The sequence below is a fragment of the Asterias rubens genome, chromosome 6, assembly GCF_902459465.1.
Source record: "Asterias rubens chromosome 6, eAstRub1.3, whole genome shotgun sequence".
NCBI lineage: Eukaryota > Metazoa > Echinodermata > Asteroidea > Forcipulatida > Asteriidae > Asterias > Asterias rubens.
The window spans coordinates 6,112,197-6,129,996 of record NC_047067.1 but is presented as its reverse complement, the minus strand read 5'-3'; the positions used below and the strand labels follow the sequence as shown (position 1 = coordinate 6,129,996).

The window sequence follows — 17,800 nt, the reverse complement described above, 5'->3', positions numbered from 1 at the left end:
TTTGTCTTTATGGTACAAGTTCGCTTCCACCTTTCACCATTTTTCTTTTCACATTTCAGCCTGAACTATAATTTCTTTCTACCGTTCTGGCCTGAGCTAAAGTTGTACCTTTTGCCCTCAAGTTGAAATTCTCTTTACCTTGCCACCCTGAGGCACAACTAATAATTACTTCAACGGCATGAGCTGTACATTTTCTCTTTACCTTTTTCTCTTCACCTTTTCACCCTGAACTCCAATTTCTATTTATGTTTCGATCCTGAGCCACAATTTGTTAACCCAACTGGCCTGATTTGCAACTCCAATTTCTCTTAACCTTCCTGTCCTGAGCTACAATGTTTTTTCTCCACATCAGCTCTGACCTAAATTTCTCTTTACCTTTCCGTCTTGAGCCACGGCGTCCATCTCAATTTCCCGGGCATTCTCAACAAACTTTGTGATGACGACAGGATGTTCCTGAGATACCCTCGCAGCTGCAGCCAGGAAGCTCTTTAGATCCTCCGGACCATAAGCAACATTCATTGCTGACCCACTGTTGGGAGAAATGACAAGACAATTCCAATTCATAAGTTGGACACTTGTCCTACATGAACCATGAGAGCTTTCAAGTCAAAGAAATGTTTAAGGGGGGGGGGGGGGCTATGCAAAAAAAATGGGTTAATATTCCATATAACCCATAACTCATTCCACTCATTCCACAGTACATTTTCTCGACAAATAAGTTACCATAAACAGCTCCTCTGAATTTTTTGCATTTTCTTTTTTTTTCCCGATATTGTTTTTAACACCCATCCATATAATCTATATACCGAAGAATAAAGTAATACCTCAAATGAACCAGATATTTCAGATCAAACATTTCCAACATCAAAAGTTTTCACTGGCTTTTTCTGGTATGTTTTATACTTAAGACTCACCTCAAGACGAAAGACGGTCGTAGTAAACATGGGTAGCCAACACTTGCAGCAAATTCAAGGGCTTCATCCTAATGAAAGATACAATGTAGCATTAATAAACGATATTAATTTGTTACAAACTTAATCTGACTACCTTTGATACAGCTTAATGGGGAACTTTTGGGACGCTAGGTGGCAGCAGACTTACCAGGTAAAATCCACTGTTCTTGGTTATGCGCGCATGCTCAGAACTATGTAAACAATGGAAATTTACCTGGTAAGTCTGCTGCCACCTAGCACTCAAAAAATTCCCATTGCATCATGTTTCCAAAGTTGAATCTGTTACCAAGAATCACCTCAGGTCTAGAAGTTAATCCTCGACTGTATGCAGGCCAGTGATTTTAGCCTTGGGCCAATAAACTGATGCATAGACAAGTCCGGTGGTCTTGTATTTTTTAACTGACGAAAAAAAATCCACTGTGTAACAATATCTTAAATATCTTTCAATTGTATCGAGTACTGAAGCATGACAAAATCAAAGAAATATTTTCCTAGTGCTTGCTCAAATAAAAACAGTTAACAGTTAAATATTAAAATGTGTGGAAAAATCTCTCATTACATTTTGGTCTTGTAAAATAAATGCTGGTCCAGTAAATATTGTGACTTACAAACCCTGTGGTCTTGAGCCCTGACCCTTATACTATAAAACTCACCAATGAGGAGAGTGCCCTCCATGGCGCCTGATCAACATTAATCTCATCCATGATGGCTGAAAAGATTGACCTACAGAAATATAATCAAAGTCAAAACAAATAGAAACAAACATTGCCAAATAAGGACAGTCTGGTCTAACAGATAGTGTAATCCTTTTTTTTCTTATATTGTAAAGCGTTCAGTGACTGGTTTGATGTTTGGCGCTGTATAAATCCTGCTTATTGATATTATTACCGGGCAACCTCGATTGTCTAGAATATGCCTGTGATATTTTTTCACAGGACTCTGGAAAGTACTGAGTTTACAGTGCTAACACACATCAGTGTGTGGGTAAAAACCAAAATTAATACTCTTTAACCCCGATGCAAATTTAACATCTCTTAAATATTATTAAATATTATTATTAACAATCATCAAGTGACTATAAGATGTCCTTACTGGAGTAAGACAAAGTTTTGTAAGTCAAGGAGGAATATAACATACCTCTCTTCTGCTGCATTGATCATTAAGGGGCTGGTGCCTAAGATGTTGACTCCGTCGTTGTAGAGAGGGAGGGCTAGATTGTTCGGAATCTGACCTCCTACTGATACGATGACCCCGCTACTTTGCTGTAAACAAAATAAAAAGTGGACAAAAATTTACTTTGGCAAAGCAGATGATTCCACAACAGCAGGAGTGAAAGACTAGTTTTGTCTCTCTTCTATTTAGGTTAGACATGCTGCTCTGAAGACGACAAGTTGGGATCCGTGGTTTCTTTCCCTGCCTTTTACCACCGTGGACCAGGATTCGAATCCCAGCTCGACTGGAGCATGAAGGTGGTAGGAGTTTTCAGTCCCAACTTGAGCGGGTGAGTTTTCCCCTATTTTAGCTTTTCCTTCCACATCTAAAACTTAACTTTTGATTGTTCGTTTACTATTCATCATGTAGGAGTGTCACTTAGTGACGGACATGTGCGCATTATGAGAAGCCACAATGATTATTATTGTTATTATTTTGCTGACCATGCCAACCCTCGCGGTTTGTTATACCTCTTGATTGTAGATGTCTAGCACCCTTTCTCTGGACAGTTCCTCAAAGTACAACCTATCGCACTCGTCAAAGTCTGTGCTGACAGTCTCAGGGTTGTGGTTGACTACTATGGTCTTGTGCCCCATGTCCCTTAGGGAACGGATGCAGGATACTGCACACCAGTCAAACTCCACACTACTTCCTGAAAGTAGGATGAAATAAAGAGAAGAATTTCTCTTGCTGAATACCTTTAGTTCTGAGAAACAGTTGAACAAGGAGTTGGGTATACATTTTTTTTGTCAATACATAACGAAGAAGGGTTTAGAGCAAAATTGAAGAAAATGTATTGGAATTTGTTTGGAAGAATAATTTAAGAACAGAAGAAACAAATTTGGCAGCAACGGAGAAGTAATAAGTGACAACGGGCCAGGTGGAAATACTTTTCACTCAAGAAACTAAGAATAACAGAACAGAAACATTCAATTTGACAGCACTGCAAGCACTGCTACACACATACACACTCTCTCTCTCTTCTCTAGTCAAACGTGGTCGGAATCATGTTAAGATTTGCCCATTCTTGTCTATCCCTCATTAAGCTGAGGCGATCAATTGGAAGCACCCAGATGTCCATGGAAACTACATCTGTATAGCCAAGCTTTTGTCTTCCCCTATTCCTCCTTCCATGTGTTGGTGACCAGGTGCTGAGCTGAGAGACAGGTTCTTTAATGTTTCTGTATGAGTGCCCTGCGAGTCTCAGACGATGCTGCTGCATTATAGTGAATTATTTTGGTTCATTGCCATACAGTACGGTACTTGTCATATGTCGACTCCAGTGTACATTGAAGAATTTTCACAAAATTTGTGTGTAGCACCCATCCAGTTTCTCTTCCAGTTCCCTTCGTGACTGTCGTTATGTCTGAGCCAAACACACAGAAACAAGTCTAATACATAAAGTAGGCTTGAGGACTTACCTATATGGTATGGTCCACATCCAAGCACCATTGTGCTCCTGTCGTTGAAGTTGACGTCATGTTCCTAAAAAGAAATACAGTCCAAAGGAGAAACAATAGAATTTGCTGAAAGCTGCATTATTATAAATAATCTACTTAATTTTAAACTCTGACATGCTTCTGGCTGCAAAAATCAGGGGATGAAGTCGGCTAGGGCACGTGCCTCCACACAAGGTGCATGTGGCCATTTGTGTAAGAAGGTACTAATTTTTACCAAAAAAATGGTAAGCACAAAAGTATGCTAATTTTTTACTAAATTTTTGCTTCTTTTTTAACTGTTGTGTATTTTTAAAACCATATTACTCATGCTCATGTTTTTTATCCTACATTCTGAAGTTTTTTTTTGGCTGTACAGCGCTTTGAAACAGTGTTAAAGGGCTTTATAAATGCATTCAAGTTAAGTTAAGTTAAGTTAATTGAACACAGCACAATCTAGCTTGGCAAAAACAGGTTTACCAGCCCAACTGCAGTCAAACTTTCATCATTGTGAATGCTGCCCTGCTAACTTGTAGCTTAGCGACAAACTGACAACTTGATAGCACATTTGAAGCAAAGAATACAAAAGTATCTGTTAAGAAGAACTAACCATTCCGTTGTATGAGCAATACAGGTAGTTGGTTCTGGCTGGGTATTCCGCGGCCATTGTGTCAATCTAGCAGAGAAAACAAGAATAAAATTAAATGTAAATTAAATTCTTATATAGCGCATCTCACCGTGAGGTCTCTATGTGCTTTCAGTATTTTCCTACAAGGTAATAGGAGACTTTCCAACGCTAGGTGGCAGCAGACATACCGGGTAAATTTCCATTGTTTACGTAGTTCTGAACATGCGCATAATTCTGAGAACAATGGATTTACCCGGTAAGTCTGCTGCCCTCTATCGTCCCAGAAAGTCTCCCATTTGCAATAAGTGCACAAGGTTCTTTTTACGTCCCATCAGAAGGACAAAGCGATAAAAGTGTCTTGCTTAAGTACACAGGTGTCACGACTGGGACTTGAACCCACACTCTGCTGATAAGAAACACCGGAGCTCGAGTTTGATGCTTTGATCAACTCAGCAACGACACGCCACAAATGTATACCACTTGATAATAATAATAACACCATTTATATAGCGTCTTTTCCTAAAACAGAAAGGCGCTCAGAGAATGACAAGAAATTATCGTCAAAGACACACCTGGTACAGAAAGATAAGACTTGGTACCAACCAGACCTTGTTGTCTGCTTCCGGTACTCACCTGTTTCACCCAAGGTTTGACGTCATGCTGTTGCCGCAGATCTCGGACGTCTGTCTCGTCGATATTCAGTCTGTTTCCGATTTGCAGGTCGGAGAAACCGGCTTTCTTGGCATTCAAGAGCGTCTCAGAAGAAATGGTTTGCCTGGATGTACCAATTCAAATAAATTCCTTTAAGTAGGATGGATAGCACCCTGGTACTTTCAAAGGTCTGGATGACATAAGGCTCCCAAATTCCTTGATGCTAGGACTTCCAAGATTCTTGACACTTTTTGAAATTTAAAAACTGAAGAATTTGGCACTGGTCCTGGGCTTTGAGGACCAATCTCCCTAAACTTCCAGAGCTTTACATTTCATAACTTTCATAGAGTCTAAATGACATCACTGCAAATTTTTGAATGAGGATATATATTCTCAACGCTCTTATAATTAGAGCCAAGCGAGAAGAGAGAAGACAATGAAGAAATTTCAGAGGAAAACCCAGAGAATTATTCCAGGGAAAACCCACGCAGTCAATCCACATAGTGCCTCCGGTGGGATTCGAACCGGGGTCCCAGAGGTGGAAGGTGAGGCAAGACCCCACTTACACCAATCTAAAAGCTCACTGACTAGCCTAGAAAGTTCATACTACTTTAACCCTCTCCCCAGTAGGATTCGAACCGGGGTCCCAGAGGTGGAAGGCGAGGCAAGACACCACTGCACTAACCCCACAACCTTGACCAAATGAAGGTTTCGGTCATGTGTCTTCCATGGTCTTGAGATTTAGGCCCCTCGAACCTCACAGGCTCTACATATCAGACAATTCTTTACACACCAACACAAATGCAAAATAAGAGTGCCCTACACACCTGCAGGGAACATTGGCTATTCTTTGAAAACTTACAAAGGCTCCATCTCTGGTTTGTCTACTTACTGGTCCAGTTTTTTTAACCTCACATCAATATCGGTGACTCGTTTGAGTTTGTGAAGGAACCATTTATCAATGGCCGTCAAATCATGAATCTCATCTACTGTATAGCCGTCATGAAGAGCCTGTAAATGTTTCATAGGGGGAAAAAAATAACTTTACTCTAAAACAAAAAAAATCCATCACATGCATCTCATAATTATGTTATTTTTAAGAACAGGTTTGCGCTTACACCATGCAAAAAATTCCTCTTTTTTTAATATGTGTGGTTATGAAAAGAACTGATGCTCAACATTTTGAACAGTATGTCTAACAAGCTCTGTCTAACAAGCTCTGTCTTTCATCATGTATTGTTTCATGCTTGAAAAGATGTACAAATTTCACCACCCATGTTCCTCTTGTCACTGTTCCTATTATCAGTGAGTTTCTTTAGACAACCAACCCACATGCCACTTCAGTATTTTGAGGCAAACTCATGCTATACAGAGTTATATTAGTGGCTTCTTATATAGCCTTCAAATCAGTCACTCGGTAACACTCATGGCACTCTAATTCATAATCTGGCAATCTGTGACACTGATCAATCGTTTACACAAATACAATGATAGGAAAGTGTAGCATGGGTTACTATACTATTGTGTGCATATCTTGTGGGATTTTATCTTGGAGTATACACCATCTCTTGGAGTCACATTGTTGTGTTGTCATTTAGCCTTTGAGAAGGACTCTGCTAGGGTCGAAACGTCGCACCATTAATTATTTTTTTATTACCAAAAAGGGGTCGAAATGGTTGACGCGTATTGTGCAGAAGTAAATTCTGCATCAAGCAAGGGAGTAAAAGGCGAGTTTATATGTTGCACAGTTCCGTTACCTTGGCAATGATGTGAACTCTATGGCTAGAGGGAACTCTCATCTCTTCCTCCAAGTTCGTAGGGAAAGATTTTCCCAGCGGCATGGTTGGGGAGAAACCGTCGATGGAGGGATGTGTCATCCGTAGTGCTTTCTGAAAACTCTCCTCAAATGTCCGACCGATTGCCATGACCTACAATGTTAAAAATAAACAAATCGTGGAATATATCATTAAATATCTGTGGTATACGACTGTGCAAGTCTGGCGCGCACCGGAGCGAGAAAACACGACAACTAAAGAACTTTATTTTTTTATGAATCAAATCTTTGCTTTAATTTATTCTTAATGCCAAATCTGAGCAACAAAAATACCCTATAGAGTTTGTTTAAATTAGTTTTAGCTTTTTAAACAAATACACATCGGTTAAAGTCTATGTATAGACAAAAGTAAAACTCTGGGACAAGGATGATTGTTTGATCTTAAATTTTGTGAAACCCCTTTTGTAAATCTACGCCCGAATGTGAAACTACTCAAAGCTGGTTTATACGCGGACGCACGATGGTCGCAAGGGCATTAGATAAACGCGTGACGCAGTTTAAAGAGGAAGCCGACGCCTAAACGACCAATGAAAAAGCTTGTCACCCCGCGCGACCAAAACAAGCGTCTGCGTAAGTTTCGTGATCGGAGATGGGCACAAATTCTTTTTACCAAGTAACCTGACCTGAGGTCAAGTTTAAATATCGGTTTTTCTTCGTTATTATGTTGACTTTATTTTTTACTTTTATATATTATGTTAATTAGTATTACATTTTTAACAACATATGTCATTTTTATGGTCATAAACTACATTAAACTAAAGTAAGGGACGAAACAAAATCTCCCCAACGTAAAACTCCATAAGGTTGGGACCACAATGGTCCCGGAAGTTCAAATCCGCGCGAGACTTGCACAGTCTATAACAGCAAGAATGCTTCATCATGAGCCTGTGGAAACTCGTGAAGGGGATCACATTGGCTCACAGTGGTTTCTTTCCCTGCTTTTCACCTCAGAGGATCCCGGTTCGAATCCCATCTGCCTTTATGTGAATATGGATTTCAGTCCCAACCTGATTGCTTGGGTTTCTCCCATTGGGGTTTTTTTCCGATGTTTAAAACTGATCATTGGCATGAAATGTGCTGTTGGATGTGTAATAAATAAATTAAAAATTATGAAGTACTCAGGAGCTGGGTTTGTTGATAACAAACATCGGGGCAACAAACATCGGGGTAAACTTTCCTTCAAACTTGACAACTCTAGCATAACAAACAGAGGCAACCTATCACAAAGGACACTTTTCAGGAAACATCCAAACAGTTTATGAAACCCAAATATTTGTTCCTATTTTTATAGAGCGCTTTGATCTCTCTTGTAAAAGCGCTTTATAAGAAATAAACTGTCATCATCATTATTATTATTAACATGGCATTTTGTTTTCTTCCAAAACTAGCACGAAATCTGTGATTTGAATTTCTCATTTCCTCACCTCTCCCACACTCTTCATCCCGCTACCGATGGTGTTAGACGTCTCATGGAATCGATCCAGATCCCAACGAGGGATCTTAGTGACGATGTAGTCCAGACTGGGCTCGAAACACGCAGTGGTCGACTCGGTGGTCGAATTGCGTATCTCGGGCAGCGGTATCCCTAATGCTAACTTGGCTGCTATGAATGCCAATGGATACCTGCATGAAATGTTCAGAAAATAAGCTCACTGCAAGGTTCTGCCTTCAAAAGGATGACTCCATGCTCATAAGTATTTTTTTAAGCTTTGCATGGTGCGGATAAATGGGAAGAAACTAGAAATAAATAGTAAACTTGCGGGTACAACCATGTGTAAATCTCTTTTGTGGGAGTGTTGGCTCTGAAAAGAGCAAGTTTGGTCTCGACATTTCGAACAGTATACTCTGCTCGTCTTCAGGAGAAAATACTCCATGCTCAGTATGTAGTCTTTCTTTTCTTTTGTCTACCTTTACATATGGATATTTTCTTTTGAATCTAGAATATATAAACATAGTGTATGGACTATTCCACAATAAGGGGATACACATCAAAAACATTTGACAGACAAATTACATTTTAAAAATATCTTTGCCAAATTCTTCATTTTCAGTGAAGTTATCTCACTTAAAGACAAAACAAACTAGAAAGCACGGTAGCTGTATTTGAGAAAATACGGGTATCTCTGCCCGGCGGGGGGGGGGGTGGAGCATAATATTCTGCATGGTTTATGTTGCACTTGGAGAAATGAAAATTGTGTGTGTTTTGGGGGTGATACAGAACAATCTGTAACATGAAGCTTATAACTCCGGCAGGCACAGCGTGTAACAATAGCAATATATTTATATGAAAGTACACACAACCATCAATAGAATAACTACATGTCACAAATTTATTCGCAAATGTTTGCGCATACGTATGCGGTGTCAAGAAATTATTCGCGAATAAGTATGATGTCGCGATCAGACTGGATGCTAAAAATCCACAGATATATATTAGAAATTTTAATTAAACATATGCGACAAAGTATAATAAAATTTTCGACAACTCAAACATATTCGCATACGTTACTCGCGAATATCTTAACGAAATCCCACCATCGACAACTCAAACATATTCGCATACGTTACTCGCGAATATCTTAACGAAATCCCACCATACGCAAGCGCATACGTAAGCATGCGCACATATTCCCAAATATTTTCACGGCATACGTATGCCGACAAGTTTACAGTTATGCGATGTCCTTTTGGGCCACCGTACCTTTTTGATTAGGTAAAAGTCAGCTGCCTATTATTACATGGACAAGTGATAACACTATTAATATCAAGTGTCCAACTTTTACTAAGAAACACTTAAGTTTGGTACTGTTACCAACAGTATCATGCAGTTGTTTTACAACATATTTCATTGCAAAGACATTTGGCAAGGTAATGAATCTCACATAAATTCCAAAAACATTCAAAACCTTTTCTTAAGATGCACTGTGAAAAGAATAATTTGTAAAAGCTAATAAGCTAATTTAAAACAATTTTTCTATAAAAATGCTCCGTTATTGAATGACTATTGACTTATGGATTAACGGTGACGATTGCGAAGTTTCCTCACTCAAACTAAAGCTCATGTAACTAACAACCATACACGGTTAGCACGGTTAACATCCGTTGGCTCTCCGGGTTTTCACCGAACCCGTATGCCGTGAATAAGCTCCAGACCACGGCAGAGTGTTTTTAACGTTCACGGTGCAGGTCACACTGCGACCGGAAAATCCCCCATTGCAATAACGTGGGGAAAAGCTTCGGTGGTGATCGTCTCGCAGCGCAGCGTAGAGGATTCACTCATCACGTGACTAAAACAACCTCGTTATATTTTTACGTTGCAATTCTGATCCGCTTACAAGCTTTAGGTACGAGGTTGGAATTTTTGGTTCCGTTTTTTACGAAACCGCGGCTTTAGCTTGGGATGTCACTTGGGCTTCGGCTTGGGCTTCGTCTGCCTGTTTGAAGCCCCGTTAGAAAAGCACATGTTTTCTAAATAACTGACGGAGCCTAAGCCCAAGCCCAATATGTGGCCACGGTTTTGCAAATGCAAGCTGAAGAAGGAGAAGAAGAAGAAGAAGAATATCCACCACAAGGACAATATCTCTGCCGTTGCACGGGCAGAGATAATAAGTTAAAAAAACAAGTCAACACAAATGTAACCTAGCTAACAATTATGATAGAAACAAACCAGTAAACAAAAAAAGTGAACCAATTTATACCCTGTTGCCTTTGAAGCCAAGGCAGAGCTACGAGACAGCCTAGCGTTGACTTCAATAATGCAGTACTCCAACGAGGCTGGGTGAAGGGCATATTGAATATTACACTCCCCTACAATGCCGAGGTGACGTACAACCTTCAGCGCAGTCTCTCGTAGCATGTGGTATTCCTGATTGGATAATGTCTGACTGGGAGCTACCACAATGGAGTCACCTAATTGATGGGGGAAAAACAAGCAATAAAATTCATTTCAAACACAACTCACAGGCCTTGAACTTTGCTCTTGTAGGTGCACAGCAACTTCCCTCTGGCAAAGGGCACTTCTTTAAGAAAAATGTCAATTGGCATCGCCTTGTAAGCTCTACAAGGTGCTATGTAAATGAGTCTCACCTTTCAAAAACTTAGCACACCTGTCATTAAAATATTATGTAGAATAAGTACTGAGTAGCATTATTAAATTTTAAAATATGCTAGAGACCCATAGGATGGGTGGTGGTGAAGGCTTTATGTAAAATGTTGTGATTTGGGTAGCAGTCGGAACTAGTACCCTTTACCTGTATGTACACCTAGCGGATCAAAGTTCTCCATGTTGCAGACTGTGACACAGTTATTAGCTGCATCCCTGACAACCTCGTACTCAACCTCCTTCCACCCCAGCAGTGATTTCTCAATCAGTAGTTGAGTTGATAAAGCAAGAGCCTGTCAAAATCGATCAAGACACAGTTTAGAAAACAAATAGTTGTAAGAAGTTCACAATGGAGATGCGCGCTTTAATTTGTAACCATTCTACTGGCTGAACATTAATTTAGTATCGTCCACTGTGGTTTTGAATGAAAGATAAACTATGCAAGCCACCAATGCTATCATGTGGTGAACGCATTAATCATATACCTTATCTCTTGCATAATTTGGTGTTTTATTTCCATGGTTTGTTCAGTTTTTTGTACCTAAAGTGAGGAGGAGTTGTTTTGAATACAAAATGACAAAAAAAGTTTGTGGTTTCAATAACGGATGCAAATATTTCACAAAATCACAAGATGAAACTGCTGAATACATTTTCCCCAAACATCATTTAAATAAATGTACCCCGCGGTAGTAGAATAAGACAGTTCTCTAAGAACAAACTCTACCTGGTAAGTAGATACACACATGGTGTTACCGCAAACCAAATTATATAATAATCATTTACTCGATCAACATCTTCAACAACTTCTCACCTGAGTAGCAATCTGAGTGAGTTTCTCCTTGTTTTCAGCAACCCCTGACCCCAGTCCACCTAGAGCATACGCCGCCCTCACCATGACTGGATAGGAGATTTTCTCAGCAGCCTCTAAAGCCCCTTCAACCTAAAAAGAAAGTCATAAACTTAAAACAAAACATAGTTTTCTGAGTGTGTGTGACTAGTTTCGAAGGAACAGATTTTTCATAAAGTTATGGGGGACAGTTACCAATATTGGTTTCTTATATAGTGCTCATATCCGTCACTCATATCCGTCACTCAGTGACACTCAAGGCGCTTTAACATTCAGTATTTTCCTGCAAGGTATGTGGGACTAATTATTATTATTTTATTAGTTACTAACATTCTTTTTACGTTTTTTTGTTTTTTAATTCCAGGTTTCTCAGAATAGATGGCATTGTCAGAAGGGAGTGTCTTCCCCTGAAACCTATGAAGTGAGAAGCACAAGGTAAAGCCATCTTGTTTTTTTTTTACCACACTAACCAATGAAACCAAACCAAAGTTTTGAAGAAGACAAATAAGGCGACATATTTACATTGTGTATAGAGATAATAACTCACCGTTTCCACGGCTACACTGGGTGCAATCTTCTCCCCGATCTCCTTCAATTTGTCGTTGAATGTCTGCCTGTCCTCCGTTGCCATGACGGACTCGATTGGAGTCCCTAGAACCTGTCCATTATGAATGATCATGGTTATGAATGTAGCACATCTTATTGGGTACACCAAGTCCCACCTCAAACGCGACTAACCCACATCATTCATATTGTCATACAGACAAGCAGAAACATTGATAAATGTTTATTTTGTGTCGTATGCGTAAAACTCTTTCCTAAACATTGTATAAAACATGTTACACGAATGGGTTATGATCGTCATTTTCCAAAAGACCACGAGACTTATACTTCTCTGTGATGAGAATTTTATAAACTCTGAGAGGTTTTAATTATTTACCTCCGAAAGGTTTTAATTATATACCTTGACACCGTACTCCTCAAAGATTCCTTGCTTATATAACTCCACGCCGCAATTGAGCGCTGTCTGACCTCCCATGGACAGCAAGATCCCGTCCGGTTTCTCTCGTTTGATCACGTCGATGACGTACTCTGGAGTGATAGGAACGAAGTAGACATTGTCTGCCTGTTTCTCTCCGTACTCGTTGGTCTGGACGGACGCAATGTTTGGATTCATCAAAACGGTTTGGATATGTTCTTCCTGAGTTGAATAAAAGGGAAATGTCGCCAATGGTTAAGCAGCGTCTTTACAGGCCTGGAATGGATTTCACAAAGAGTTAAGACTAAGTCTTATCTCGAGTTAGGACAAGTCACTCATCCTAACTTAGGACTAGCGTTAAGTTTGTAACTCCTTAAGATTCCTAGGACTAATCCAAAGTAAGGACCATCTTTGTGAAATTGACCCCTGGTACTTGTTGCTCTGAACTGACACTTTCTTTGGATTCATCAGAACTCTTCCTGAGTTGCATCTTAAAGTTTACAGAACTGGAACTACACGGAGGCCCTGGACTCTCTTGCCCCTGGTCTTGACCTTGGTGCCCCTTCCAAATTTTCCCTTAGGCTTCAAGATTTTCCAGTGAAAATGGCCTTGCCTTGAGAATCATTTGAACTGGAGAATGTTCTTGATACTTTACCTTTAGAGCTTTGATGGCCTGAGAACCAGCGTAGTCAAACTCCCCAGCTTGTCCAATGGATAAGCCCCCAGAGCCTAGAACCAATACCTTAGATACCTACAAATAGACAAATACAAACAAGGAAATGAGGACTTAATATTGATTCTGAAAAAAAATAATACACAACAGTGTTGCAAACGAGGAGAGATGAGCCAAATTTGTTTCGATAGCTGACAGGTAAATAGTGCTTTTGGTATTTATTACTTACCTTCAATCTTTGTGGCACTGGGAACGATGGACTAATGGCAGATTTGATGTCACTTTGACCAGTCCGAACAAGCTCCATGAACGTATCAAACAAAAACTAGACAGGAAAGAAAAACAAAAACAAAAACATTGTTTTTTCATACCCGCTTCTAATTATAGGATTCAAACTTGATTATATACACATGGCACTCTTAGTGGTCAAGCAGTTAAGACACCTGCTCTAAAATATTGAAGTCGTTTGGTGCGAATCTCACCCGAGCAGCATGGATTTGTTTTCCCGCAAGATTTGGAAGGCGCTGAGTACACAGTGCTTATCACACACTGGTGTACGGGTAAAATAAAAGCAGCAAAACTTGTCGTTATCCCTGATTTACATTATTACATCAACTAAACAGAAATGTGCTTCATATTTCCAATACACAAGGGATATTTACAAAACTGCTTGTCCAGTGAGTTTGGGGTCATAAACATTTCTCAGTTTGCAGCAATGTTGTACAAACACTTGTCATGTTTACTTGTAATCTGATGAGAATATAATCCCAAAACTGTTTGATTACTCCATGACTAGGTCACATCCCCTGAATGTTCAAAAGCCCCATTGCATCTTTTTTAAATAATTCCATGTTTCAGTACCCACCCTACCAGGGGAAAAAAGGTGATCATCCTACCCTGACCCCAACCCATATTTAATACATATGTACTTAGCACTATTGTAAAGCGTATTGATGTATGGTTATTGTGAATAGCGCTATATAAGAATTGTTATTATTATTATTAATATTATTTTAAATACTCACCTCTGTATCTGTAGGACCTCCTTTGTGTTCTGGATGAAACTGCGCAGTGAATATAGGCTTCGACTCATGCATAATGCCCTGAAGATAAATTCAATTATGTACAGTTACAATTTTGAAGATGTTGTAAAGATCAGACAGAAAGTGCCTCTCTCCTTTCTCAAGATTGTATTTACTTTATTCATAATGTGCATTATCCCTCGGGACATCAATGGAAAGGTTTCTTCAAACGCAACTCAGAAGTACACGTGTAACTTTTTTTTTAAAGTTTGACTTGACTTAGAATTATAGAAAGGTTTGCGGTAACACCATGTAATGACTATCTCTAATGAGTTGGGGTGGTTCTGAAAAGAACTGTTGATTTCAACTCGACGCTTCGATCAGTATGCTCTGATCGTCTTCTGGAGAATTAGAGTTTGGTGTCAGGTTGGTGTAGCGGTGTTCTTCCTCCCCTTCCGACTCTAGGTCCCCAAATCAGATCCCACCGCCGGGCACTATGTGGATTGGCTTTTCAGTCCCTAAATAACTTGCACAGGTTTTCCCTGGAATAATTCTCTGGGTTTTTTTTTCGCACATCCAACCCAATGGGGGTTCTTGGCTATGTTATAGTGACTAAGTTCACTTTTCTGAGAGTCCGTAGCTTCACAACTATAACTAACTAATAAATGAAATGAAACCCCCAATTTGTAGGACCTTTATTGTTTTATTGTTGTTTTGTTTTATTCACCTACATGTACTAACCTCGTTACTTTGGTCATTTGCATTGACAAAGATTGGCTTCCATTCCTTGGGTAGAGTCTTCTCGTCAATGGCATAGCCGTGATTCTGCGACGTGATGAAGGCCTGCCCGTTGATCATGTTCAACACCGGCTGATTGTGTCCTCTGAAAAATTAGAGGAGAAAAACGTTGTCAGAAGGCTATTTAGAGTGACAGATGATATTAATAATAGTAATAACTAGTTCTTACATGTATATGGCACATTTCCTAATAATGTACCAATGCGCATAACATTAGTAATCTAGTCATTGGGCCAACAACTTTTTTGTAATCTTTCTCAGCTCTTAACCCTGGGAAATATATAGCCTAGTACTGTCATGGCGCTGCACTGGCTTTTTAAAAACAATACCAACTTCTAACCTCACAGGTACCCATTTATAATACCCCTGGGTGAAGAGAAGCAATTGTAGGACACAAGTGTCATAACCGAGATTCAAACCCACACCCCGATGACTAAACCACCACAACTTTCATTCGGTGCTCTAAACTGCTCGGCCATGACACCCTACAAATGAATTGGTTTGTGCAGTTGCGCAATGTATTAACTCACCTAATGCCAAGGGCAAGTGGGTAAGATTAAACCCAAGCACTAATCCATCTCACATGTTTGTCCCAAGAAAGACAGATAAAAACACACCAAGACGAATTAACAAGTTGAAAGATGGTCAATGTATGTAACTTACCGATTACCAAGGGCTAGTTTATAAGAATTTGCTCCCGCTGCTAATGCAGTCAACTGGTTGCCCATACAGATCCCAAATACCGGCTTTGGATTGTCCTCGTCTATGACCTACGAAGAAAGAAAAAATCACTTTCTAACTGTAAAAATGCAATAAATAGTTAATGGTCTGCTGTATCACCCCTCTAGCAGAGTCTCGAAGGCTAAATGACAACACAACAAACATGAACAAGTAACTAATTGTAACATAAGCAGTGAAGTGGAAATACATGAATAGAGAGAGAGAGAAAGAAAGCACACAGAAAAGGCAGTGGGTAAACAGTGAATAGACCAATATCATGGTGCAGCCATCTTTAATTTCTCCCATTTATATCAATGTTACAAAACCGAGGCTGGAAGAATGACATAGTCTGGTTCCTATTTGCAAAATGATTATTAGCATTCATTATTGTTATTGGATATGAGGAACATGACCAAGATGGAGGCAGGGGGACAAAGGGGGATTGGACAGAAGGGGGCAAATATTGTTCCTTTCCTAAAAGTCACCATTGTCAGCAAACTGTACCTTTTTAAGATTAGCAATGGCTTCGTATGCGAGGGCGGGATCACCGGGTCCGTTGGATAAGAAAAGCCCATCATATGTGTCCTGGGATATATCGTAGTTCCATGGAACCAAGTGCACCTCTGCTCCTCTCTGAGTGGGCATAAAACAAAGAAAGAAATGGTACAAATACTCATTACATACCGATCACATATACCAGTTAAAAACACATACCATTTAAACTGACGAGTGAGTTCTTTTTCTGACGACTTTGATTCATGCACCGTCACATTAATCCAGAGGCTGATGGTTCACATCCAGCTCTAGTCAGATCTTCACTGTTCAACCCCACATTATCAACAACAAATACTGACAAATAAGTGAATTCTGGAATCAAGAAAACATGGTGAATCTCATTTTTGGTGCCTGAGTGGATACAAATTAAAATGAACTTAAACAAACAATCAAAGCCTCTAATCCATACCTTAACCAAACTGCGGATGATATTGTTCTTGATGCCATAGTCCACGGCGATAACCTTGTACGGATTCCCTTTGCCGAAGACTTGAGTATCGATGGTTGAAACCTCCGCCATGAGATTCCTAAGATTAGGATCCACAAACTCAATCGGCTGATCGTCAAATTCAATCTTGCCCAGGATTGTACCCTTCAGGACAAAAGGAGTTGTTTGAAACAAAAATTTATAAATGTTAGCTCTGAATTGGAAATTTGTCATGGCCTACGGTTAAAAGCACCGGACTCAAGCTTTAGTGTTTTGATCAGCAGAGTTTGGGTTTGAGTCCCAGTCGTGACACCTGTGTTCTTAGGCAAGAAACTTAACCATAAAGCTGTGTCCTTCGTATGTGACGTAAAGTCAGTGGTCTCGGGTGTTGTGTAATGCACGTAAAAGAGCTCAGTGCACTTATCAAAAAAAGAAGGGGTTAACCCTGGTGTTCCTGGTTTTGAGAATACTTGACTTCACTACAAGAATAAATAAATTGGAGTATTGGAATATATACGGAAAATTTGGCATTGAACTTCACTATTATGTGTATAGCGAATGAGAGATTTTGAGGCCTCTTGAAGAATGCACTTATAGGAGGATTTTAAGAAGTACCTCATCTCTGATTTTCTTAGTGAGCATCCGTGTATCGATGCCATACAATGCAGGCACACCCTCCTGCTTCAACCACTGAGACAGTGACTTCACGGACGCCCAGTGACTCGGCCTCTTGGAGTAATCTTGAACCAGGAGTCCAGTGACTTGTATCTTCTCGGACTCTGCAAATAGCCGGAGCCCGTTTGCATCCTCAATATCTGTGTCTGGTACACCGTAGTTGCCGACGAGGGGATAGGTCAGGGTCAGTATTTGACCTCTGTAGCTGGGGTCAGTCATAGATTCTGGATACCTAGTTATAGGAAAGACATCAATTATCAGAGACTAGGGTTTTCCCTTTTTAATAGT

The 17,800-nt window shown here is 39.8% G+C and overlaps 1 protein-coding gene across 1 annotated transcript in view; it reads right to left on the bottom strand.

The window, feature by feature from the left end:
* The window catches only part of LOC117291237 (carbamoyl-phosphate synthase [ammonia], mitochondrial-like), a 35,042-nt gene that overhangs the window by 9,716 nt on the left and 7,526 nt on the right, over positions 1-17,800 (bottom strand). The window contains exons 4-27 of the mRNA XM_033772852.1: positions 17,453-17,744; positions 16,820-17,002; positions 16,360-16,488; positions 15,799-15,905; positions 15,079-15,220; positions 14,341-14,418; positions 13,545-13,640; positions 13,298-13,393; positions 12,628-12,864; positions 12,211-12,321; positions 11,628-11,756; positions 10,965-11,109; positions 10,413-10,623; positions 8,139-8,337; positions 6,638-6,808; positions 5,773-5,891; positions 4,863-5,004; positions 4,212-4,277; positions 3,587-3,650; positions 2,636-2,817; positions 2,091-2,215; positions 1,607-1,676; positions 915-982; positions 376-529 (exon numbers count right to left, since the gene is read on the bottom strand). Of these exons, the coding sequence (XP_033628743.1) occupies positions 376-529; positions 915-982; positions 1,607-1,676; positions 2,091-2,215; positions 2,636-2,817; positions 3,587-3,650; positions 4,212-4,277; positions 4,863-5,004; positions 5,773-5,891; positions 6,638-6,808; positions 8,139-8,337; positions 10,413-10,623; positions 10,965-11,109; positions 11,628-11,756; positions 12,211-12,321; positions 12,628-12,864; positions 13,298-13,393; positions 13,545-13,640; positions 14,341-14,418; positions 15,079-15,220; positions 15,799-15,905; positions 16,360-16,488; positions 16,820-17,002; positions 17,453-17,744 (3,316 nt within the window). The remainder of the gene's footprint in view (positions 1-375; positions 530-914; positions 983-1,606; positions 1,677-2,090; positions 2,216-2,635; positions 2,818-3,586; positions 3,651-4,211; positions 4,278-4,862; positions 5,005-5,772; positions 5,892-6,637; positions 6,809-8,138; positions 8,338-10,412; positions 10,624-10,964; positions 11,110-11,627; positions 11,757-12,210; positions 12,322-12,627; positions 12,865-13,297; positions 13,394-13,544; positions 13,641-14,340; positions 14,419-15,078; positions 15,221-15,798; positions 15,906-16,359; positions 16,489-16,819; positions 17,003-17,452; positions 17,745-17,800) is intronic.